This window comes from Dermacentor variabilis, chromosome 3 (assembly GCF_050947875.1).
Source record: "Dermacentor variabilis isolate Ectoservices chromosome 3, ASM5094787v1, whole genome shotgun sequence".
Taxonomy (NCBI): domain Eukaryota; kingdom Metazoa; phylum Arthropoda; class Arachnida; order Ixodida; family Ixodidae; genus Dermacentor; species Dermacentor variabilis.
Window position 1 is genome coordinate 175,394,529 of NC_134570.1, and position 25,142 is coordinate 175,419,670.

General features: G+C 47.8%; 1 protein-coding gene across 1 annotated transcript in view; it reads left to right on the plus strand.

Moving 5' to 3' along the window:
* Positions 1-366: 366 nt before the first annotated feature.
* Positions 367-25,142, plus strand: part of LOC142576533 (alpha-amylase-like) — a 52,477-nt gene continuing 27,701 nt past the window's right edge. The window contains exons 1-3 of the mRNA XM_075686690.1: positions 367-496; positions 7,313-7,502; positions 23,628-23,949. Of these exons, the coding sequence (XP_075542805.1) occupies positions 465-496; positions 7,313-7,502; positions 23,628-23,949 (544 nt within the window). The 5' untranslated portion in view covers positions 367-464. The remainder of the gene's footprint in view (positions 497-7,312; positions 7,503-23,627; positions 23,950-25,142) is intronic.

Here is a 25,142-nt window from a genome sequence, read left to right on the forward strand (position 1 = left end):
GGTTTCGTCGCTCGACTAGACTTAGCGGCAGCCGTATGTGCTCGTCTGCCAATCACTAAAAAACTACAAGTGGTGACATCTAATCTTGAGACCTCCAACACAGCATCCGCCCTAGTCCCTCTGGTTGTCAGAAATGGTACACGCAATCAATCAATAATCCACTGTCAAGGGTCTCTGCTGCAGCCCGCGTTGGACCGCTACATCGGAATCCTGTGCTTTTCAGTCGTTATCGGAAGGCAATAATTATCACTTCAACTTTAATAGTACTTAGTGTTCTTGTGGTTCGTTTTAAACCCGATTTTTGCGACGATCGTAATCTTTCTGTTTCCGTGAAGCAGACATCGCCAGTGAATGAACATGGCATCGTCTTAGGGGAGACAGTGAAACGGCCATGGTACGAGAGGTACCAGTCGGTGAGTTACAAAATTGGCAACCGGAGCGGCAACGAGACGCAGTTTCGTGACATGGTTCGCCGCTGCAACGGGGCCGGCGTCAGGTGGGTGCACAGCTAAGCACACCGTGCTTGCGACTTGTCTTCGCCTGAACGTTTTTTTTGCTCGCTATAACATTCAGTCTCCAAGCATCTGCGCCCAACAGTCGGACTGTATTGAGACGGAACACTAGCGCAATGAAATAAATTGATGCGTGGAAAGCTGTTGCTGCCGGAAAAGAGTCCAGGTGATGATCTCCCTCAAGCATATCCTAACGCCGGAGCCAGACGTTTCAGCAGAAGACGATGACTATACTAGCGTTTGTGCAAGGACTATTGAAGATATTTGCAAGAAAGAAACTTGAGGTAGAACGTGCTGACCATGTTTCATAGCTTTGGCGCAGTGCAGACGAGAGTTTGCGAGTACTGTTATCGACAATATTTCACTAATTCAATTTGTGTTTATGCCTACAATTTGCGTGTTGTGTACTGCAGAATTGATGCCAGCCAGCTTCTAAGGTATAACATTTTGCTGGAAACTCCGGGCCTTCGACCACTTTTGAGAAACACGTGTGCTGAATCTTCTGCCGAAGTGCGTTGTGGTTCGGATTATGTTTGAACACTATAACAATATAGAAAAATGCAGCGCCCAGGAGTGGTAAGGGGCGCTGCAATGCGCCTGATGCAATATAACATACTGTGTTTTTTGAAATTGTTGCCGCGCCCGAAGTTTCTAGTAAAAGTTGGTGCTTGGAATACTGGCGGTTATGAGTTCAATTCTTGCTACTCAATAATCGCACGTATTAGTATTGTTCTGCCTCGGATTGCTTGTTAATAGGAGTCTCAGATAGTCCTCGCAAAACAAAACAGAATATGGATGGTACGCAAAATGTGCTGCCATCTAACTGCACTCTTAATTGACACCATACCATGTTTAAGGGTAGCCACCATGAATTGGTCAGCAGTAACAGCTAGTTTCGGACATTAACTCTGCATTAATATACAGCACTTCATATTCTAATGAAAGATGACATTTATGAAAGAATGCTCTGTCAGACAGTAGAAAAGAGTGTTATATAGGCTGCTATGCTCTACAGACGCCACATGATTCCTGGTTTAAGTTGAACATGCGAATTGCACTGAGAAAGAATGCAAGGCTATTGCTCTTATTGTTCTTTATTGTTTCGATAACCATGAAATCTCTTTGAGGAGTAAGAGGGGGGGGGGGCTTGATCTGTATTTTCTCAGATAAGCCATTGGTGGGGCACCTTCTTCATTATTTCATCTCGTCGAATTATTTGTAGCATTTCCCTTTTTTAATCTTTTACTTATTTCGCTAGCATGTCACCTCCAACTTAGGTTTTCAATATATAATACTTCGCTGTGTGCATGTAATAGCGCCTAAAAATCATCAGCTTTTCCACTGTAGGAAGGTGGATGATCAGCGAAGCTGTGTAGCACACGACAATGAGGTGACACAGATTTTAGAACAAAGGTACGAGCACATTTATTTTCATTCACCGGCGTTCATTAGTGTTATACATTCGTTGTATACATTCGTGTTTTCATTCTGCGAAATATTGAGGCAAAGAGTTTGTGGCCGAAATCACCGCACGGACGCCAGTGGGAAGTGTGCCGTCAGCGCCTTCGCAGAGGGAGTGGCACTATGGGAACTCTGGCATGATGCGCGGCAGCGGTGCCAGCCGTCAAACAAGAGGACGACGACAAACGGGCGAGCAGTGGCACGAGCCATCGCTGATGGTGACAGTTTTTACTGAACAGGTTTGTTGAAGGACACGAAAAATGCACGGAACCCTAGCCGTTAACAACTTCGCTATCATAACTAATGTTTTTAATTGAAATAAATTGCTGAGTGCAGAAAAATAAATTGTTCAGAAGTGCTAAAGTAGCAAAGCATCAAGTTGCATGAAGAAAGAAACGTTGGTTTTTGTAAGCAATAATTTGCCTCAGTATTCGTATCGAAGTGATTCGGGGGATCTATTTTTCTTCAAGAATGTGGTGCTAGTGTACGTTGCCGCGCAGCTGAAATTTTGTTGTATGCTTTTATAAAAGGCTCGGCAGGCTGTCAAGATACTCCCACCGTTGTTAAAGACGTCCTCTTTCCGCCATAGTCGATGGTCAGAGTTACAAACAGAGCTACAGACAGTAGCACTTTTGATGAGATCGTGGAGCGGACACCTCTCAAATGCAACAAGAAAAATGTACTTGTGCAGTGTTGCATGCTTTTGCTACTAATGGACGACCCGCATTACTGACACTGAATTGCTCTCGCGAGCCTGTTGTACTGCTCTGTGGAACGCGGCTCACTTTGCTTCAACAAAACGCGAGCAGCTGCATCGTGGCCTTGAGTGATGAAAAAACTACATTCTGTCGCTGTCAGTCTACCGAGGGGAACTTTCTGAGTATGGTCAACGAATGGCTGCCGCCTGACAAGCGCCAAGCCGTGGTCTATGTTGTGACAAGCAAGCAACAGTCTTTGATTTTGCTGAGAGCGTCGAACAAGACCGCGTACCAGCGCCATGTACGTGCCACATGATTAACTTGGGATTGGCCCATCTAATCCACCAGAAACCGTAGCGCGTCTCATTAAAAGTGCGCAAAATTATAGCTCAGCAGGTAGAAGGTATGTGAAAGAATGTTATTCAGGAGTCACCTAGTCCTTGGACTGTACCTGCTATTCTTGTGTGCAAGTAAATACTGTTCTTTGAGGTGCTGTGTGGATTACCGACGTCTCAACTGTTACGAGGAAGAATGTATACACGCTTTCCGATCGAGGACGTCATTGAGTGCTTGCACTAGGTTTCGTATTTCTCCTCCATCGGCCGAAGACCTGGCTATTGGCAAATCATCATGCTTTGAAATGACACAGAGAAAACAACCATTATAGCCCCAGTGGGTTTGTTTGAATGTAATGTAATGTCGTTTTGGTCTTTTAATGGAGACTACAACGTTTGAGCGCTTGATGGACAAAGTTAATGAATTGGGCGATTTGTTTATGCTATCTTGATTATAGCGTTGTACTTGGCCGCACATTTGACCAACACAACCGTTGTATCGACATTGCCCTTACATGAATCGGGAGAGCTGCGCTCACTTTGATTTCTAAGAGAACCGTCGCGGTGGCTTAGCGCCTATGGTGTTGCGCTGCTAAGCACGAGGGCGTGGAATCAATGCGGTCCCGGCGGCTGCATTTTCATGGGGGCGAACTGCAAAAACACCAGTGTACCGTTCATCCGGGCATGTTAAAGATCCGCTGGTTGTCAAAATTAATCTGGGGTCCCCCACAACGCTGTGCCTCATTATCAAGTCGTGGTTATGGGACATGAAACCAGGAATTCACTTTGAATTCTAAGAGGTGTCACTTTGGAGGCAGTGAATCGATAGTGCTAGGTCACCTTGTTGACACACATGCCGTTCATTCGCATCCGCAAAAAGCAGCTGCGGTTAGCACATTCAAGCAGCCGCACTCACTACTGCGAAGTGTTGTGCGCTCGTGCTCGCACTTCCGGCATTTTGTGCCAATATTTGCTTACCTGACCTACTCCCCGACTTGCGTACTCAAAAAGAAGTGCCTTCTTATTGGACAGCAGGATGAGAGCCTTCGTTCTTGCAGCTCAAGCTTGTGCTTAATTCGGGAGCCGTGTATTGTTAACTTTGGTCCATGTGCTGCCATTGAACTACATACCGACACCACGACAACAATAGGTTTAGCGTCGACGCCCTTCTGGTTCCAAGTAATGACTCTGTAGAGTATATTATGATTGGTGTGGCAGCCGTTCCTTAACTTCACCTGAGCGAAACTGCACTGTCATCTTCACAGTCCTCAAATGTGGCCCGTATATATAGTGACGCCAAATCTCAATTGCCACCGATCATCATGCGCTATGTTGGCTCACTGGACTACGTGACCCCTCTGGTTGACAAGTTCGTTGGTGCCGACTATTGCAAGGAAATGAACGAGGTTTGTTTCAAAACGGTCACAGTAGCACTAACGCTGAGTGTCTTTCGCGGCTTCCCTTTCCTACAACTGTGTGCGGCGCCGGCGATTTTGAAGAATACCGCGCCACTCTTGACGCTCAGTTTCCCGACCTTGTTACTTATCGTACAGGGCAACTCAAAGATAGCAGTTTGGCTGCCTTTTTTTTTCAACCCCACTTCCTTCTACAATATGGACTTCCGAAGATGCGCCAATATACGACTACGTACGTTACCAGCTCTGAACTATGTCAGCTCTAGAAAAGTCCGAATAGTGGGCCGCCTGGATTCTCTATCTTGTCGCACTCCCTGTATCACCTCTAGAGATTGCTGGTATTTACCTGTTAGGCCCTGTTACGCAGTCCACCAATGGAAACCGATGGATTATAGTCTACAATCACCACCTGACACAATTCCTGCAGCAACGACTGCAGAATTTCCTTATTTCCTGCTGCCGTTCATAATTTTTCGTCATGGATCACCTCACGTCGCCATCAGTCGCCGTGCCTGACAACTTATTGACGATGCTATCGAGGAACTGCTGCGTCTTTCTGCGTCTCACTATCGTCATGCGACTTCGTGCCACCCGCCGACTAACGGTCTCACTGAATGGGCTGGCAGGACTTTGGGCAACATGCTCTCCATGTGTGTCGATTTGAAACGCAGAAATTGCGAAATTGATTTACTTTTCATATCTTTTGCATTTAATACTGCACAGCTTGCGACATCCGGATACCGACCTTTATTAATTTTCTCTGCATCCGCCAATAATGCGTCGTAGTTGATTGCAGTCTACCATTCCCCTAAAAGGACAAACCTTCCCTTGCCGAGACGGTCTACCGCATTGAGGAGGCCCGGCGTAATTCTCTCTTTCGTACTTTTCCCTTACAAGATCACCCCAAGACTCGTTATGACGAGCTTCATAAGCGCATATCGCATACCAAAGGCGACTCAGTGCGGCTGTGGACGGCACTCCTCAAGCGCAGTGTATAGGAAAGTTACTGGCCCGGGTACACCAGTCACTTTGTGACTGCCGCCAGTCTCAGTGATGTCACGTACACGACATCTTACCTCACGGCCAGTGACCGCCGCTCTAGCAAGACCGACGTCGTTCACGTCACCCGTCTCAAACGTTTTCAGCATCGGCACTCCGACTGACTCGACCGGTGGCCATCGTCTGCAACGGGGGAAATTATAGGCAATAGTAAACGGTTCGTCGAAGACAACGCCGACGTTGGCCCAGATTGTCTCCTACTTAACCCTATTTTTGGTTCCAGGAAAGAAGAACAGGAATTGCACTTTGAAATAGATTAAAAGTTATTAACTTCCAATTTCCTCTCCGTCCATGAAGCACACGTTTTTCTTCGGAAACGAAACGTTTTGAAATTAGGTTGTGTACTTTCCGGTACAATTTTAGCTTCAGCCTGATATATATATATATATATATATATATATATATATATATATATATATATATATATATATATATATATATATATATCTATGTATATATATATATATCAAGCTTTATCTCCACCCATCCACTGAACCGCTGCGTTCTTAGCCAATCCCCCTCAGTGGGCTCCCGTCATCATACAGAAGCGAGCGAGCGAGCGAAGCACCCCGTGATCACATTTCACTACCTCCCACAAATAAACGCGTTTCATCGTAACGTTTTAAAAGCTAAAGGTAGTTCGCATGCAACAGACTGAAATCACTTATGTCGACATCTGATTTCCGGTCTCTTGTGCACACGTTGCCAATAACATAAGCACTTGTTCCTGGGCTCAATCTCCGGTTTAAGGAGACGTTGGCAAATTTGCGCAATCAAACATCTTCGTGCAGTGAACATTTCAATGCGCGGTTTATCAAAGCGACGTATACGTAGCCCCAGGGATATGAATGTCAACGCAGCCTGCTGAAGCCTACGTTTGCTAAGGAGCGATATTTTCGCACTACGCATACACTTTTCAAATCACAGTTCTGTACAATAAACTAGCGGGAATTCTGGCGCTGCAATCTTTGAAACACCATGGGAATGATGGGAAGTACATGGATTTGTCTGATCTTCGTGCTTCTGGATTCAGAGGTTCTTGTGGCTTTGTTTATTAGGCTTCATATTCCATCATTGTCGTAGGTTTCAGAGCAATGTATTTGAAGAAGATGTTGCGAACACGCACAATCGCTACTAATTGCAACGATCGAGCTTGTCGAGGAGGCCAAATCGAAATACGCCGAGTGTCTCAAGGCACTGGCTTGCCTGCGATAAATACACAGAGGCGTTTCATATCCCTTGCGATGCATGCGTCTATGGCTGAACGGCTTCAAAATCGGTCTTCTGTGATAGACGTCTTGTGTTCGCATCCTGCCGTCGGGCAATTTTACTAATGTTTATTGTTAAAATGTTAACTGTTAAAAATGAGGAGTTTACAAAGCCACGAAGCCGTTTGAAGCAGGAAGGGCGAAGTTAGGCAAAGCCATGCGCTCCCCATAATTCCTACACTGGCGTAACCGCTCCCATTGCAGCTTCCGTAGACACTAACACCAGAGTTTCCTCGAGTAATTATTGTATGAAACTCTATGCTGCAAATTAACCGGCGTTTTTTGCACATGGAGCACCAGGATCTTCAACATTCGTAGCTCGGGGCGCCTGTCCATATGCATAGTAGCGAGGCCTTCCGCTACTCGGACTCAAGCTTTACTCCCAGTTATCAATGCAGATATATATTAGTCTTTTACAGTCACCTGCCAATCAAGCTGAGCAGAACTAACGCGTGTGCACGCACTCGCACATATCAAATGTTCAACAATGTGCATGAACTTCCTGCCACGTTTTCCTCAGTTCAGTGGGGAAATACTCAGAATTTTGCGCTTTTGTACCAACAGAGTGTACGTGGACGTCGTAATCAATCACATGACTGGCACCCTGCAGATAAAGAAGGGCACAGCAGGGAGCGCCTTTAATTACGATGAATTCAGCTACCCTGCCGTGCCGTACGGCGCAGATGACTTTAACAGGAAAGAACATTGTGGGAGCGAATCAGGCGCCATCGAAAACTACGGAGACGCGCAGCAGGTGAGAAAAATTTATGGGATCTGCTTTGTGTCTGTGCCTGATTCCTAGCCAATGTTAGGGATAAGTATCTGGAAAGTGCCTCTAGTGTTAGGATTTTCGCTAAGCAAAGACAGCATTGCTACTGCTTGGTTTTTATCCTGTTATTTCAACATATGGTACAATGTAAATAATTAGGACGGTAATTAAAGTCGATACTTTTACATGGCTGCACGGACATTAAGGCTTGTCGTGCAAGGAATGTCAACGCCTTGAGGTTGCTCTATGGGTCACCCATTCAAATGATCAAACTGCAGAGGAAGATAAAGTAGTACTAGCAAATAGCTGAAACGTGCCGAAATTGCTCCCATATGGTTTGTTTTCAATGTCGATGAAATCCCAATTGATAACTATGCATCGTGGAGAGATTGGGCTTTTTAACTCAGATGCCCATTGAGTTATGCAGTGCCAAGCAGGCGAGCGCTGAAATAGAGGTCTTGTGCTGCATGCTCTAGACGGCCTTTTTTGGAACTTGTGGTAACAAAGAAAAAATTAAAAGGAACAACACGTGGTATATTGCTCTGTTTAACACAATTTTATTTAGATAAAAGTAGGAAGGGTTGGGTTTTCACCCGCTCATCACAACGTGTACATTGGTTTGAGTTCCCTAATTTTGTTTCCTATGAGTAGGAATGCGAATGCTTTAAAATGTTGTAACGCTGGAAATTAGCACCAAATTACTACAACGTTATGCACGAATGCTTACCCATATTACATGTGTAACGTGATTTATTGACGTCTAGACGTCAAGGAACGTCTACCTTCAAAGGTTAGTGTCAAGAAACGGCGGGGATCAAGCGGCCGAAAATCCGGGCCAGTGCAAGCTCAGGTCGCGTGGCTACAGCCAACACTTTGGCTTGCTTGCTTGGCTGCTTCGTAGTCGTCTTGCCTTCGTTATTACATTGGAATAGCGCAGCCATCGTGGCGACTTAAGGCGTTGATAGTATAGCGGGGTCATAATGGGGCTTGAGGCGACTCACATCGACGATTTCGCGACCACGACGACGTAAGTCATCGGATAGTATTAAAGCTTCCACCTCATAATGGAGCACAGATGTCCGAGCGAAGATGCGGTAGGGCCCACGATAGCGGGCCAGTAATTTAGAGGAAAGCTGAGGTTTACTCGGAGTAATCTACAGCCAAACGAGGGCATCGGTCGCGAAAGTCGGGAGAGGTCAGTCGGTGTCGTGACTTAGCTGCTGGTGACCTCGGTCCTCGGTTTCCAATGAACGGACCAATTGTCGACAATTTTCGGCGTACCTGGCCCAAGGGGTGGGCATCGTTAGGAGACAGAGACATTAACCTATATACAAGAAACGGTTGCCGTATACACAGAGTCAATTCAATCAAGGTCTTGGGCATGAGCGTTGAGTCAGGGGGTACAAATGGCAAGACTATACACGCAAGCTAAATGCAAAACTGAAAGCGCTGTTCGTTTTGTTCGGAGGGTATCAAATCGGCATCATGGACTCAAGGAGGATAAGCTCATTCGACTAATGCATGCCTTCCTTCTGTGCCACTTTAGATACGTGGCAGCCATGCATCGATGGAAACGGGCAGAGCGGGATAACTTGAATGCACAGCTTAGGAAGACTACTAAGCGGGTTCTCGGGTTACCCGTATACACTTGTACAGAGCGCTTAATGCAGCTTGGCATTCATAACACTCTTGAAGAGATTGCAGAGGCCCAGGAGCGTGCACAGCTAACTCGCCCCACAACAACGAAGGCACGGAGATCCATCTTGCAGCAACTCGGATACCACACCGATAGAGTAGAGGAGGAGTTCTTTGACGTTCCTCCGTCTATTCGTGAGAGCATTACGGTCGCGCCAATACCTAGGAACATGCACCTCGATCATAATCGCGGTAGAAGGAGGGCATGGGCGGCCAACCTCCTTAGGCAAATACACAATGATTAGCGACAGGTCAGCTTTGTAGATGCCGCTTCTTGTAAGGGACGTCGGGCGTTCACCATCGTCACTGTCGATCCTCGCCAAGGAATCGCCGATGCTGCCTCGGTTCGGACGAGGGACTCCGAAATAGCTGAACAAATGGCTGTTGCACTAGCCCTGCTGGATAGCTCACCGGATGTCATCTATAGTGATTCAAGATCTGCAGTCAGGGCATTTGAAAAAGGCACCATTTCCAAAGAGGCCCTCAGACTTATTGGGGGCAAGGCAATCTCGCACCACTTCATTTATTGGTCTCCCGCACATCAGGGTCAGATAAAAGGTGCTCCTCCTAACCTCAACGGGTGGGCTCACGGGGCTGCGCGTGAACTTGTCCACCGCGCTACCCTCGACCAATCCGAAGCCGACTAGCCAGAGAACAGGGGCACACCCTCCACCTACAACAAGATTACTAAACACTACTATATCAACCGTAGAACCTACTTTGTTCCTCATCCGCGCCTCAATAGAGCTTAAGCATTAACGCTCCGTCTACTACAAACGAATACCTATCCCAATCCGTCGCTTTTACATAAAATCTATCCGGGTACTTAAACCAATGCTACCTGCCACGATTGTGGAGAAATAGCCACGTTAGACCACATGCTCTTGCGGTGTGCCCGGTCACGCTCTATCATCGCTAACAGCTCGGCCTGATGGGAGGCGGTTCTCCGAAGGCCTCTTCTGGCTGACCAACTCTGGGCTCCCACGTGGGAGCGGCCCGCTTCGTGAAGACTCACGATCTGCAGGACTTCATTGAAGTTTTACCATACCATACCATACCTGGCAACATCAGCAATGGGAGTGTATTCAGAGGAGTCAGATGTGTATGGAAGTATAGTGTCCAGCGTGAATGATTGCTCGTGTCCGTACAAGAGAAAGAACGGCGAGAATCCTGTGGTCGCGTGCGTAGCAGCGCTGTACGCATACGTGATGAATGGAAAGACGGTGTCCCAATTGGTTTGGTCCGATGGGGTGTAAATTTTCAGCATATCACCGATAGTGCGATTAAATCGTTCAGTTAACCCATTCGCTTGGAGATGGTGTGCAGATGCCATGCTATGAACGATATTGCACTGAACGAGCAAGGCTTGAATAGCAGCTGACAGGGAAACACGTTCTCTCTCGGTCAAGAGTTTATGGGAAGCACCGTGGCGCAGGACTAAGTTGCGTAAGATGAAAAACGCAACGTCTCTCACTATGGTTGTGGACAAAGCTGCACTCTCTGCGTAACGCGTGCGTGATGTCGTTCACACCGACAGTTATCCAGTTAGTTCCAGGGGTGGTCGAGGGAAGCGGGCCGTATAAGTCGATACCAACGCGGCCAAATGGACGGGCCGGGCAAGGGAGAGGCTAAAGTGTGCCGCCCGGGCGTTGAGGTGGAGACTTGCGATGCTGACAGGCAGTGCAAGCCCGTGTGTACTTGCACACAAATGTATACATTACGCGCCAGTAGTATCGTTGACACAGGCAGTTGTGGGTCTTGAGAACGCCGGTGTGACCGCTTTGTGGGTCGGTGTGGAAAGTAGCGCAGATTTCCGTTCGTATGTGGCGGGATACCACTAGCAGCCACCTCCGGCCATCAGATGTTTGATTTCGCCAATAGAGGTGATCGTCTAGAATACTGAAATGGGAGGCTTGGCGACGAAGGGTTCTTGAAGCTCGATAAGCTGATGGATCAGTTAGAAAGTTAAGAAGTTGACAAATTCATGCATTCTTGCGTTGCTCCGACGACATGTCTGCGAAGTTAATAGGTGAGAAGGGAGTCGAAGAAGCTGAGGAGAAGCAGTGTCAGACGCTGACGGCAAGCGGGACAGCGCATCAGCGTCCGAGAGCTTGCGGCCGGATTGGTACACAACCCGAGCGTCGTATTCTTGCAGGAGAAGTGCCCAACGACCAAGACGTCCCGAGGGATCTTTGAGCTATGAGAGCCAGCATACAGTATGATGGTCTGTTACGACGTCAACAGAACGGCATAAAGGTACGGAGGAAACTTAGGTTATGTCCAAGTGATGGCGAGGCACTCTTTCGGAGTGACGGAATAATTACATTCGGCTTTCTTAAGGGTTCGACTGCTGTAAACAACGACGTATCCTTGGTATCCTGGTTTTCTTTGAGCCAGTACTGCACCAAGGCTGGCACCACTGGAGTTAGTATGGACCTCCGTAGACACAATCGGGTCAAAGTGACGAAGGCTTGGTAGTGATTCTAGTAAGCGCCGTAGCGTCAGAAAAGATTCGTCGCACGCTTGTGACCAAGCGGACAGGCCCCTAGAGGTTGTTAGAAGGTTGGTAAGAGGCGCGATGACAGAAGCAAAGTCGCTCACAAATTGACGAAAATACGAGCACAGCACAATGAAACTTCGAAGCGTTTTCAGGGCATTGGGCTTGGGATTTTCGGCTACGGCACGGAGCTTCGGGGGGTCCGGAAGAACGCCTTCCTTGAAGAAGACGTGACCTAGTATCGTAAGCCGGCGCGCAGAAAAATGTCATTTATGTTAAGTTGAAGGCCAGCAGAGCTGAGGCACGTGTGAACCTCACGAAGACGAACAAGGGGGGTTGGAAAATGTCGAGAAATAACGACGATGTCGTGAAGGCAGCAGAGACAGGTATTCCACTTGTAGCCACGAGGGATGTTATCTATCATCCGTTCCAAAGTAGCCGGACCGGTGCACAATCAGAACGGCATTACGTTAAAGGAGTACTGACACAAAAGTTGCAAGTCGAGTTAACGTGCGAGATCGACTTATGTGGTCACACACACACCCTCTGCAAAATATGAACGGTGAATAAAGCTCAGAACATATTGAAAATCAATCAAGTTACGCGCGCACAGCCAACTGCGAAACGCAGCACCTCGCGACATTGACATCAAGAAAGGAATGTAAACAACCGAGAAAACGCTACGTCACGAATTTGCGCTGCCGTCGGGGCGGGTGCTGTGAGCAAGTTCCTCGGCGCTCCGACCGTCCCGATACTCTTTTTTTTCCTGTGGTCGTGACGCTGACCTCTTTCGCCGCTGACGGCGGCACCAAAATCGGCTAAAATTTCTTTATGATGCGAAATAACGCATAAAGTGACCTCGGAAGTGTGCATGTTATAAAACGTTGCGCGATATAGTGAATCGTTGGCGTGATTTTGACTCGCAAGTGGTCAGCGCAGCCGCCGCTGATTGCAGCGGCGAAGCTACTCGCCTGGCTAACGTGTTTTCTCATTGCTACCAACGGCAGCGGGAAGACTAATTATATTGATACTCACGGGCGACATAAATGTGCAGACGTTGATTGTATTGACGGATATACATGCTTTATTACCAGCTGCGCACGTGTCGCAAGGGCCGTCGGCCTCGGATCCGACGGCGAGCGAGATAGGCCTATTCCCCAGCGATCGCCAGCTCGCTTGGATTGCTCGTTGGCTATACATTCGGCGTCGATAAGCGGCAGAAGTGGCCCAAGTTGGTACGCGCCGCTGGACGCTTAGAATGGACCCCACTGAAGAGCAGCCAGCTTCGCTCGTTTCATTTCGAGCGTGCCCAGTATAAACAAAACCGAACGAGCCTAGAGCAGTCCGATGATCTTCCACCACGACTACGTACCCCCGATCCTGATGTTGTGTCGACTTTCACCTCGCCTTGTGTCCTGATCCGAAATATGCTTCATTCCCAAAGCGCCTTCGACGAATGGCTCGTACTGCTTGTAGCGGTGCGTACGTATATTGATAGCTGTCGCTAGCCGCACTTTCCGAGTCGCTGCTTTGTAGTGGATCAAATCAAATGTAGTTGGCCACGTCTAATTCGGCATCGACTACCGCAAGAAGGAAATGGTCGCCGCTGGAGGACTAAAACAAGGACCACGATGATGGCGAGGACATGGCAAATCACGTGCAGGTGTAGCAGATGAACTAGTAGCACGAAGCTCGCGATGGCTCACGGGCCAACGCGCGTACGTCACAGTTTTGTGCGCATACGTCTCCAGCTGTGTTTAAATTCCTTCTTTGGCCTATCTCGTTGCTCTGTCAAACCGAAACTTGGAATAGTCGCTACAAACAAGGCTTCAAATAATTACTTGTCGTGCTGTGAATCTAATGATGTGTGGTACCGTGATTACTGTGTCGTTAGCTACTTATTGCAGCAGAAAAAGAAGATCGACAATTTTTGTGTCAATACTCCTTTAGGGGAAGAAGAAGAAGAAGCCGAAGGGAGCGGATGCAGATCACATCGGCTCCGTATTCCACGAATGTTTTTCTTGCGCAAATCTCCAAAAATCCACTCGCTATTGCGCACCAACGAATTCAGCTCGTTCTCAGGAACAAGTGGATAACGAAAACCAAGTGGGATTCCCATTTTTCAAGCTTCTACGACAATACTTTTGCCGGACCTCGTGGCGGGAGAACCGCGAGGCCACGTGCCAGAGGCGGCTTTCTCAACAAATGCTGATAATTTTCTCAATAATGGAAGTCACCGTAGAGGGGTGCAGCATATCCCTGCAAGAAATGGCTATAAGCAAGGCATGGAAGCAGGTCAGACACAAAAGATCATACCGGAAAACCTCCCGACATCGCGAGTGCACCTTGTCGCCGACGCGGCTCGACAAGCGCAACAATAGCCCGTGGAAAGGCAGGCTAGAGCAAATACGCAAAGCAAGCAGAATGCCATATTTGCCAAGAGGGGATTGCAAGATTGTGAGCAGACCGCGTGGAGGACTCAAATTATCAGAGCACGGTATAGTTCACCTCACAGCGGCGGTACAAGATGCGGCAGGCATCCCTCGAGACGAAAGGGAGGAGTACATTGTCTGCCCCAACAATCATCAGAATATCCTGATCGTCAGTACAGCAGATCAAGAGCGTGCAAACAAATATCAGTAAGTAGCACGTATCAAGGTTCAATGCACCTTTTACGAGACCAATGCTTACGAGACAGCGCCTGACATGACGGCAAAAGGAGTCATCAGCCGAATCCCACTCGACGAGTGCCCAAGAGACATCACCACAGCAGTGGTTACGAGCAAAAACTCAATGGCGATAGCAGCAATGATACTCAGTAATACTACCACAGCGATTGTGCTCTTTGAAGGACACAAAGTGCCCACGTACGTACGACACAGGGCAGCGCTACTCCCTTGCTCCCTGTACAGGAAACAAGTGGATTTCTGTCACCACTGCAACAGACTTGGACACAGAGGAGATGTATGTCCCAACCCCGACATGATTTGTGCAGGATGTCGAACACCAAACCCAGATAAATATCATAGGTGCCAACCTTCATGTCAGTTATGCGGCGAGGACCATCCGAACACAGACAAGACGTGCAAAGCCAAATTCAAGAAGCCCTTCATCCTTAAGCAGAGACAATGGCAAAGACTGCAACGAGAATGACAAGAACATGAAGACGCTACCTCAATAGAAGACATAGCAGAGTCTCGTGGAACGCCTGGCCTCCCAAACGCCCGGGAACGACGCTCCAGGCCGAGAAGAAGGTCTCCATCCGCCACCAGATCCATATCCTGGTCCGGCTCCAGGACACCGGGGACACGACCCGGATCCAGATCCAGGACCAGAACTAAGCCATTCTCTTCAGCAAACCAGAAAACCACGGTGAGCTGGGCAGACGTGGTCGATGGCGTGCGCCCGGCGGCTGGCGGGAAGACTAGATAACGAGATAGAGTAACTAAAGCACGAGAACGCGCAGTTGAGGATTTATCTAGCACGTATGAGCGACGAAATAAAGATTCTCAAGGAAGGAAAAAATCAAATAAATCAGGTAACTCCCTCTCCACACTCGAGCACCAAAGAGCCATCTGAAATACCGGACAATAAGATGGACGAAGGGGATGACTCCCTCCAATCAAACACAAGGCCCAAGCCAGAAGGGATAAGCAAAATAACACAGTGGTAGATAAAGCATTAGCCGATGTTCAAAAGACCCTAGTAGAGATACAAAAGTCAAATGAAAAACGGGACGAAATGATGAATCAAATTGCTAAGGCAATAGTAGCAGTTATGAGTAGATTAAACATCGTAGAGGCAAACCAGTCACCAGGTAACGGACTCCCATTCGTTGCATCAGAAGCACCACAATTCTTACCCCCTTCACAACCACATAATTATATAAGACAAGCTACTCTCCAACCTCCCGTCTCCCTTCCATGGTCGCACCCGAAATGAGGAGTGCTAGAAAGTGTTCAGGATATGGCGATGAAATTGTAGAAGTTACGAAAACAAAAAGTCAGTTTTGCAGCAGTATTTAAAAGACAAGGATACACCGGACGTCATAATTCTGCAGGGAACACAGGGGATTACAACGCTAGCGTGATACAGATCTTCTGGCTATGCCGAAGGGGAGACCTGAGCATTAACCACTCTGGTAAAAAGAAACATAACTTGCGTGCATCACAACACAGGTATAACGCACCATTGACAATATTCTATTGGAACTCATCCCACAAAAAAGATAGGACTTATTTATTATCAACTTCTATAGCAACACCAAACTACATAAACACAAATTCAAGAACCAATTCCAGAAAACACTCAGACTTGCTGGAGAAAATCCAGTAGTTATAGGAGGGTACTTTAATTCTCCACGCACCACGTGGGGATATTTACATGCCAGAGCAAAAGGAAGGGACTTATGGAACCACTCGCAAGAATTAGGCCTCACGCTCGTCAGACCCCGCCACTCCAACCAGAGTAGGCACGGCGCTAAAGAGAGATACAACCCCAGACCTAACCTTTACCAAGAATATTGAAAAGGCGACATGGCATAACACACTGGAAGATTTGGGTAGCGACCACCGCATATGGGAGTTACACGTCAAAGAAGGGCCGAAGAGACCCAAGGAACGACAGATCAAATTAGTAAACTAGGAACTATTTCGAAGAACGCGAGAGACGACACAGCAACGATCAATCGCAGACATAGAACAATGAACTAATCAGCTCAGCGATGACGTCAAAGCTGCCACTAAAATAGCACCACCTGACTCTAACTTGGAAAAATGCGACAGCAGACTTCTCCACATGTAGGAAGCTAAGCAGTCGCTTCAGAATAGACTTAGCGGTCAGAAGCATAACAGAAAGTTGAGAAAGCGCATAGCGCTCCTTAACAAAAAACAGAAGAACATGCTAAGCATTTGACCAAATTACGATGGGACAAGATATGTAATTCCATGGATGGACAAATAAGCACCGGCAAAACCTGGCACATGCTCAGGTTCCTGCTTGACCATGAGAGTAATAAGAAAAATCACATGCAAGCCATTAAAAAGTTAAAACACCCATATGAGGGCACAGAAGAAGAATTTCTCAATGAATTAGAGCAGAAATACTTAACACAGGCACCCCCTTGTAGCTATCCTAGATAGAACGGGAATACAAACGCAAGAGTAGACAAGGAACTCACAGAGGCGGAAATCCGCGCCTCCCTACAAAAGTTAAACGCAAATGAGCCCCAGGCCCGGACGGTACAACCAACAAGACTCTCGGGAACCTCGATGATAAATCGATCGCCAAACTCACAGAATACGTAAACGTGTTTTGGGTAAAGGGAGAAGTGCCAGCTCAATGGAACAAAGCGACGATAACGCTCATTCCAAAACCTGGTAAGAAGCTTGAGATTGACAACCTCAGAGCAATGTCACTAACCTCCTGCGTCGGAAAATTAATGGAAGATGTAATTTTAAACGCAGTGAGTAACTTCTTAGAGGATAATAACGTATACACAGATACAATGATAGGATTTCGCAGAAACCTTTCGAAACAAGATGCGATGCTTCAAATTAAGCATCAGATAATCGATTATAAAAGGCGCTCTCCAAGTGCCATCTTGGGCCTTGATCTTAAATAGGCTTTTGATAATGCCAACGATGCAACCATATTGAAAAAGATCGAACGAACAGGCTAGGGCAACGGACGTATAACTACATCAAGAGCTTCCTATCAGATAGTAAAGCAGTCATCTCCGTCAGAGGGCTCACATCGCCCGAGATCGGCATATGGGGGCTGGCACGCCGCAAGGCGCGGTCATCTCGCCGATGCTGTTTAATCTCGTCTTGATGGGACTCCCCGGAAAATTAAGTCACATAGAGTCCCCGAATCACAAAATCTACGTAGATAATATTACTATCGGTACCTATGGTGGCAGCGACGGATGAAGAACAACGACTCCAGACTGCAATTAACACAGTAGAGGAACACCTCATAGGAACAGGCCTCACACGCTCTGCAGAGAAATCTCTACTGTTGTACCGCCCCACACTTAGGGGCAGGCCTCCCAAAGGATGCGACAGAAACAAGGCTCATGAGGAAATCATGCTACACACCAAGAAAGGGCGGAATATCCTAATAGTCAACCAGCTCAAGGTGCTGGGTCTAGTAATCGAGAACAAAGGTACAAGTGGGGAAACCATAAAGAAGTTAGACACAAAGGTAACAAACACCCTGGGATTAATCAAACGAATTGCTAACAAGCACCAGGGTCCGATGGAAGAAAGTATCATATGGTTGATACAATCATTTGTTATCAGTCAGATCCCATACATAGCAGCCTTCCACAATTGGTTTGCAGCTGAAAAGACTAAAATTAACAACCTGATAAAAAAGGCATACAAACTAGCACTACGGATTCTCATTAGTACGAGCACGGATCTCTTTCTAAAGTTAAGAATCGACAACGCACTGGACGAACTCATAGAAGCACAACAAACATCTCAGTCAGAACGACTAACCAAAACGGGATAGCATATACTAAGCAAACTAGGAATAAAATACCACACTCTATACGGGGAAAAGAGGACGATAACGAGACAAATTTGTGACAAACTCCTAGTACAAAATATACCCAAGAACATGCATCCAGGTTACAACGATAGCAGACGCAAGAGTAGAGCCGAGAAAATGATCCAAAGCTTTGGGTCAGACGTCAGAGCAACCTTCCTATACGGGGCTGAGTACCCACACAGAATTAGCTACGTAGCAGTAATCGTAGATCACAACCAAAGACGCCTTACGAGCGTATCAGTTAATACAAAATATTCCGGGACAGCAGAGGAGGTAGCCATTGCACTAGCATTGGTCTCCACAAATGCTCAGTACATCATTGGCAAATCCCAAGCGGCCATTAGAAATTATGCAAAAGGTGGGATCTTCCTGAGGCATGGCACATCATCAGAGTGAATGAAGCAAAATTCTTCAACGCAGAGAAGAACAGCAGGCAATTGGTCTGGTTCCCAGCGCATACGACTCCAGGCATTCCCGCAATCAACCTCAACGAGGTAGCACACCGCGAAGCTCGAGGTCTTACTCGCCGAGCTGAGCAAAGAGTGACTTCCATCGGTCAGGAAAACGCGGAGTAGGAAACCTGGAGAGAAAAAGATAGATTAACAAGATGTAGCGACATTGCCAAATTCTATCAAAATCGCAGGCGAGTATTACCACCGCCTCACACTAAACTGAACAGATCTGAGGCGGTTACTTGGAGGCGATTACAAACAGAAACTTATACGAGTCCCGTGCAACTAAAAACTTTCTACCCTGATATATACGAAAGCGATATGTGCAAGTTACGCAAGTCTGTTAGAGCCACCCTTCAAAACATGGTGTGGGGACGCGAAAAATACCAAGATAAAGGGACAGTCTCCCCGGAAAATCTACGGGCGCGGTGGCCGGCCGTGCTGCTCAGCTCAGAACTCCAAGATCAACTTTGGGCTGTCCAGCGAGCCAAGGAGGCCGCACGGGAGCAGCAGCTCCGAGTGGCCATCTAGGCGGCCCCAGGCCCGGGCCTCCCAATTGCCGGATTCCAAATAAAGTTATCACACACAGTACTCGTCTCAACTCATACAGTCCGTGAGGAATGACGAAAGACGCCTTAGGTCGGTGAAGGTCGGTCATTGGAACTTGCCAATAACCCGAGCGTAAATCCAAGGACGAGAAGTACTCTGCCCCTTGCAAACAATCAAGAACATCATCGATGCGCGGCAATACGTATACGTCTTTCCGAGTTGTCTTATTGAGGCGACGAAAGTCTACACAGAATCTGATAGACTCATCCTTTTTGCGCACGAGTACAGCAGGAGAATACCAGGGGCTCTGGGACGGTTGATGACACCACGGTTAAGCATATCGTCGACTTGTTCGTTGATAATACGCACTTCTGTCGCTGAAACTCGATGTGGTCGTTGGCGTAAGGGCGCATGACAGCCGCTGTCAATGCGGTGTGCGACACTCGTTTTACGACTAAAATAGGGTAGAGCGCAATGGAAGGAAGATCAAAAGAGATCGAAGAAGGGCCAGGAGTTCGCTACGATGTGTTGACGATAGATTGGCGGCAAAAGAAGGGTGCAAACGGTCTGGAGTTGAAGTTGTGGAAACAGGTGTAGTCATGGCAGTCAGTCGAAGATTGGGTTAGTCCTCAGCACACTTCAGGGAGCGCCGGAGCTCAACATCTTGTATGTGGCCTGAAGATTCCCCACGAAGTAAAGTAACGGAGGATGTGAGCCAGTGGGAAACGAACATGGATGTAGCACAAGATTCAACGGTAAGTACGGCAAACAGCTGTCGTAGGTTGTGGCTGCGGAGAACTACTTCGCACGAGGTGAAACGAACGGCTCCGTCTGGGGCGGCCGTAGAGGACAAGAGTAAAAGGGTCGAAGTTTTCGGGGCGATATATGTGTCCGCAACAATGACAAGTTTGAGAGTGTCGGGAAGAGGAGCCAACGAAAGAGAGGTTTGCCGTGGCGTAAGGGCCACTTCTGCATGTATGGAGTCTATGATGGCGCGATGGCGGGAAAAGAAGACACATCCTAAAATAACATCGTGGGAGCATGACGGCAGCACTAAAAACTCTATGACGTAAAGTTCACCTTTAATAACGACACGAGTGGTGCACGCAGCTGAAGGCGCTATGTACTGTGAGCTAGCAATGCGGAGCGCAAGTGTGGAGAGCGACTTGGTCACTTTTTTATCTTGCGGCATAGATTCTCGCAGATGACGGAAACGGCGGCTCCGGTGTCCATAAGCAATAGCGCCGCGGCTCCTTCAACAGCGATGTCGATACCACTTTGCGGCGAAACAGGTGGAAACCTTGGGCAGTTCGACTCGCATGCCTCCGAAACTGCCTCCGGAACTGCAGCAGTATCCCTCTTCTGTAGTAGTTCGGCGACGCATGGATGACAGTGAGCGTCGTCGCGGAGATCGTGACCGGCGGTTTGCATAGTGTGGTTGATCGTCAGGGCTGTACCTCGGTGGCGTTCGTGACGACGAAGAAACAGGCCTTCCCACAGCGTCCAATGAAGGTCGACATCAAGAAACGTGGGCGACGTGTCCAGCGACACCACAGGCGAAGAAGATCGGCTTATTTTCCGGCATTCGCCACGCGTCTGGGCGGCGGAAAAACAGAGTGTTAGGTCTCGCAATGGGGAGCGACTCATTATGCGCGATTGTCAGCAAGGCATAGGGCGGCATCGCAGGTCGAGCATGCGGCGCGGGCTGTTGAGGGGGCCGAGCCGCGAGTAAAGCCCAGGTAAGCGGCGCAGCGACGAGTTGTGGAGGCATCGACGGGAGGGCCTCAGCAACCTTGGTTCGAATGACGTGTTGAATGTCCGGAGCCAAAGATTGCGCAGGCTCGTGCGTGAGAGGTAGTAATGAAAGCTGATGCGCTGCTAATTCACGGATAAAGTCCTTGATTGTGGATAGCAGCGGCTGTTGATCGCCAGGGCTGGCAGCTAGCTGTAAGCTAGATAGTGCGGCGGGCGTCGTGAGGGCGTGGCGGGCGATCGCGCGCTGCCTACGCAACTCGTCAAAGCTCTAACACAATGAAATGAGTGCCGCAGCCGTAGTGGGATTTCTGGCGAGCAGCAGCTGAAAAGCGTTGTCCTCGATGGCCTTCAGGATGCCATTTTCTCCTCCTCAGTCGTGGTGAAGTGGACGCGGTTGCAGAGATTGAGCACATCCTCGATGTAGCACGTGGAATTCTCGCCGGGAGGCTGCGCACGTTGACGCAAGCGCTGCTCAGCGGGAAGCTGACGGGCCGTAGGCCTACAAAAGACGTCCGTAATGGAAGTCTTAAAAACGTACGAAGTGGGAATATCAGTCTCGTGGTTGCGATACCACAGTTCCTCGTTGTCCGCAAGATAAAACACGACGTGAGTCGATTTCGTTGGATCATGCCATTTGTTTTGACCTGACGCTTCAACATCTGAATCACCTGAGCCGTTCAAGATTGGCGGATCCCGCTGACGTGTGCACGGCACCACAGGTAGTATGGGCGGCCGAGGGGTCAGTTTGAGCCGGGGTGTCATTGGCCATAATGGGAGCAGGAACAGAAGAGAGCATTTGGGAACGAAGTTCCATGGTGTTGCAGGGTACTCACGCAACCTCCACCAAATGTCACGTGATGTATTGACGTCGAGACATTCAGGAACGACGAGGAACGTCAAAGGTGAGCGTCAAGAAATGGCGGGCGTCAAGCGGCCAAAATTCCGGGCAAGCGCAAGTTCGGGTCGCGTGGCTACCACCGACGCTGTGGCTTGCTTCCTTGGCTGCTTCGTCGTCGTCTTGCCTTCTTCATTACACATAAGACATTCGTCAGGGAAGCAGCTCTATGAAAGGTAAATTTTAAACCCCTCCTGCTAGCACGCTCCACGTATCTGTACGAACATTGAAATTCCGTCTCTTCGAAGTCTGAGGTATTCCTCCTTGATGCCAGGACTAATTCCATTCAAGGAGTAGCATACATCAGAGCTTGGATACCATGTGATTTCAGGCTAGCATGAAAATCCACTAAAAATAGATTGATAGGCGTCACGTGAACGAAGAAAAACAAGTGAACCCTACTGAATAAGGGTCAAACACACAATATATGTACAATCTATCTTAGGAAAAGTTATATATGAATTATTTGTAACAGCTCGAACGTGCTTATGGCGAAAGCGATATAGGTGGCAGTTTTTCAGCAGTTTTTGGGCATCAATACTGAAGAACGTCGCTACATGACAGTTATGGTTGAAATAGCTAGCTCGTGTGCTAAAATAAATGAGAAGAAATCTATCCAAGCTGCTTGGGTCAAATCTTGATTAAGCTAGTGCACTTGTTATTTTCGATTCGTCTTTGGTCATTACTTGCGAGTTCACGGCGCCGAGCTGCGATATGAGCGGTGAAAAATTTTCAGTATCTGTTGATCTGCAGCGTATCTAGCAGAACAACATAAAACATTCAGTTATGCTTCTCCATGCAGAGGGCCAGCAAGCATCGGCAGTGTGAACCCACGTGCGAATTGATCGCTACAATAATTCGAGTTTCCTTCAATTCTTTTTTACGCTTATGAACGCAATTTGTCACTCTAGGGCAAAGAGTGTGCCGTGTCCTTATCATTTTAGGTACAAAAGATGTCGTACATCTGCTTATACATGGGACAAGGAGGGAAATAGGTAAGTTAGTCGAATTCATGCTGTAACAGCACAAAAGACGGTGACGAAGATGTCAGTGGTGTGTACAAGCGTTTTTCGTTATTTTCGGCGTGTTATGAGCTGCGTAATAAATTTTAAAGTCTTCTAGCGTTTATAAGAAAAAGTTCTTCTCTACTGGAAGAACATTTTTTACTTTTCTACACCGCCTTTGTTTGTGAGCTTGTGTATTGTTATTCAGTAAACCAAAAACTGGACAATAATTGGATGGAAGGGGCTTTTTGCGCCATTTACTACAATCTTGCACTTATTTTTGCACTTAACTAAAGCGGCTGGCCATACATGGTTCGAGGCGCAACCACGCTATTGCGCCTGCTTATCAGGTGTGACGTGACGCCTGTTATTTTCTTGTGACGTGTTTAACACGTCACACGAGAGTTTTGCAGAAAATGGGTATCGGTGCTCCAGCGACAGCAGAGGAATGGGTGCATGAAGCTTTTGTAACAGCTGCCAGTTCTTGTCAATGCTTTATGATTGTTTCAAACCATAACTGCCTGCTGCGTCCTTCTTGAGACGGTTCTCTCCCTTTGGCCGTGTTTTCAACACATCACGACATCTAATTGCTAGCAGGCTCGGAGAATATTCCTTCTGATACCATAAAAGGCCGTGGTTTTTCGAACTTACCCTAGGAAGTCACAGGGCCTTTCCAGTGTTCGTATTTACCTATGAATGCTCGCACAGGTGCGCAACTGCCAACTGGTCGGGCTCCGCGACTTGAACCAGGGTAGAGAGCACGTTCGAGCCAAGGTTGCTGAGTTCTTGAATCGACTCATCGGGTTTGGCGTGGCTGGATTCCGCGTCGACGCCGCCAAACACGTGTGGCCTGCTGACCTCCAAGCCATCTATGATAGGCTTAATGACCTCAATACACAGTTCTTTGCCCCGGGAACCAAGCCCTTCATCTACCAGGAGGTGGTCGACTTGCGTCAAGGCGAGCCAGTGACCAGTTGGCAGTATCACCGCCTGGGCAGAGTGACCGAGTTCCTTTACGGCATTAAGCTTGGTAAATTCAGAGTGAATGCACGATACTAATTTCTACTTTGGGATTTGTGAACCTAACAAAAAAGGTCTAAGGACAGCCAAGTCAGCACTTCAAATGCAAATATATTAGGTAACGTTAGAAGAGAGTAACACGCATGTATTTGCAGACAAAGTGGAAGATATTGAACAAGCAATTAAGGGTAACATAAATTTGCCCTGCACATTTATGTTTGAATTTAGAGAATACGACGCAACGTTAGCAACAAACGTGTGCAATCTGGCATTCGATCAGGCACAGTGAAAATTTGAGAAATTGCGATGATGTGTGCTCGTGCACTAAAGAACTACAATAATTAAGAAAAAGCTACTATAAATCTTTACCAGGATCTATAAGGGACCAAGCGTAGGTAATTCATCTATCGTCCCTGCAATCTTTCTTTCACTGCGATAGCTATTATATGGGATACTCCAGGTGAATTCCTTCCGTATGTGTTGGCGTCGCCGCGAGGTTCCATATAAAGTAAAAGGGCGATAAAATAGTCGCCGCGCGTCGTACAGCTTTGTGCTAGTGAAAGCGTGCGAGGGTGGCCTGGCAATCGACGCTTAATCTTGCGCACGCAACCGACGAAAGCGGGAAGGAAGCGCGCCACCTTCCGTCGCGCTCAAGGCTTTGCGGGGTGGTAGGTAAGGGGGCAGCGTTCTACTTCGGCGGCCCAAGTCTTACGCCCGGCCATCCACTGTATCTTGGAAGCCATATGCGATGGGTACAGAGTCCGCGTTGCGCTGTTTTCGCGACTTAGTTCGTGTCGGTGAGAGCGGGTGAAGGAAAGTCAATTCGGCTCGCTGCTGGTGCGGCGTTTACTCACTGCAGCGTTTTGACAGTGGGTTTCCACGGTAGTTGAGTCAGATGTGTTCGTTTGCGTGTGCGTGCGTGGTACCATGCTGCAAGAAACACGTGAAACACAGGATAAAGAGCCGAAAATACGGCGCTCATGCCTTATCCCAGCTTTTACTGCGACTGCAGTTTTCTCCCCAAAAATATTAACTGAAGATACAGATATGTAGCCCCAGCCTCAGTTAGGGGTTGAGGCGGGATACAGTTTCATGTTTATTGAAACCTGCAAATATCTGTGCATGTCACGCTTCAAATTAGCTTTCCACATTGTCTATTATTAAGGTCTTGAATGTATGGTGAAAGTGCAGAGCCAGAAATCC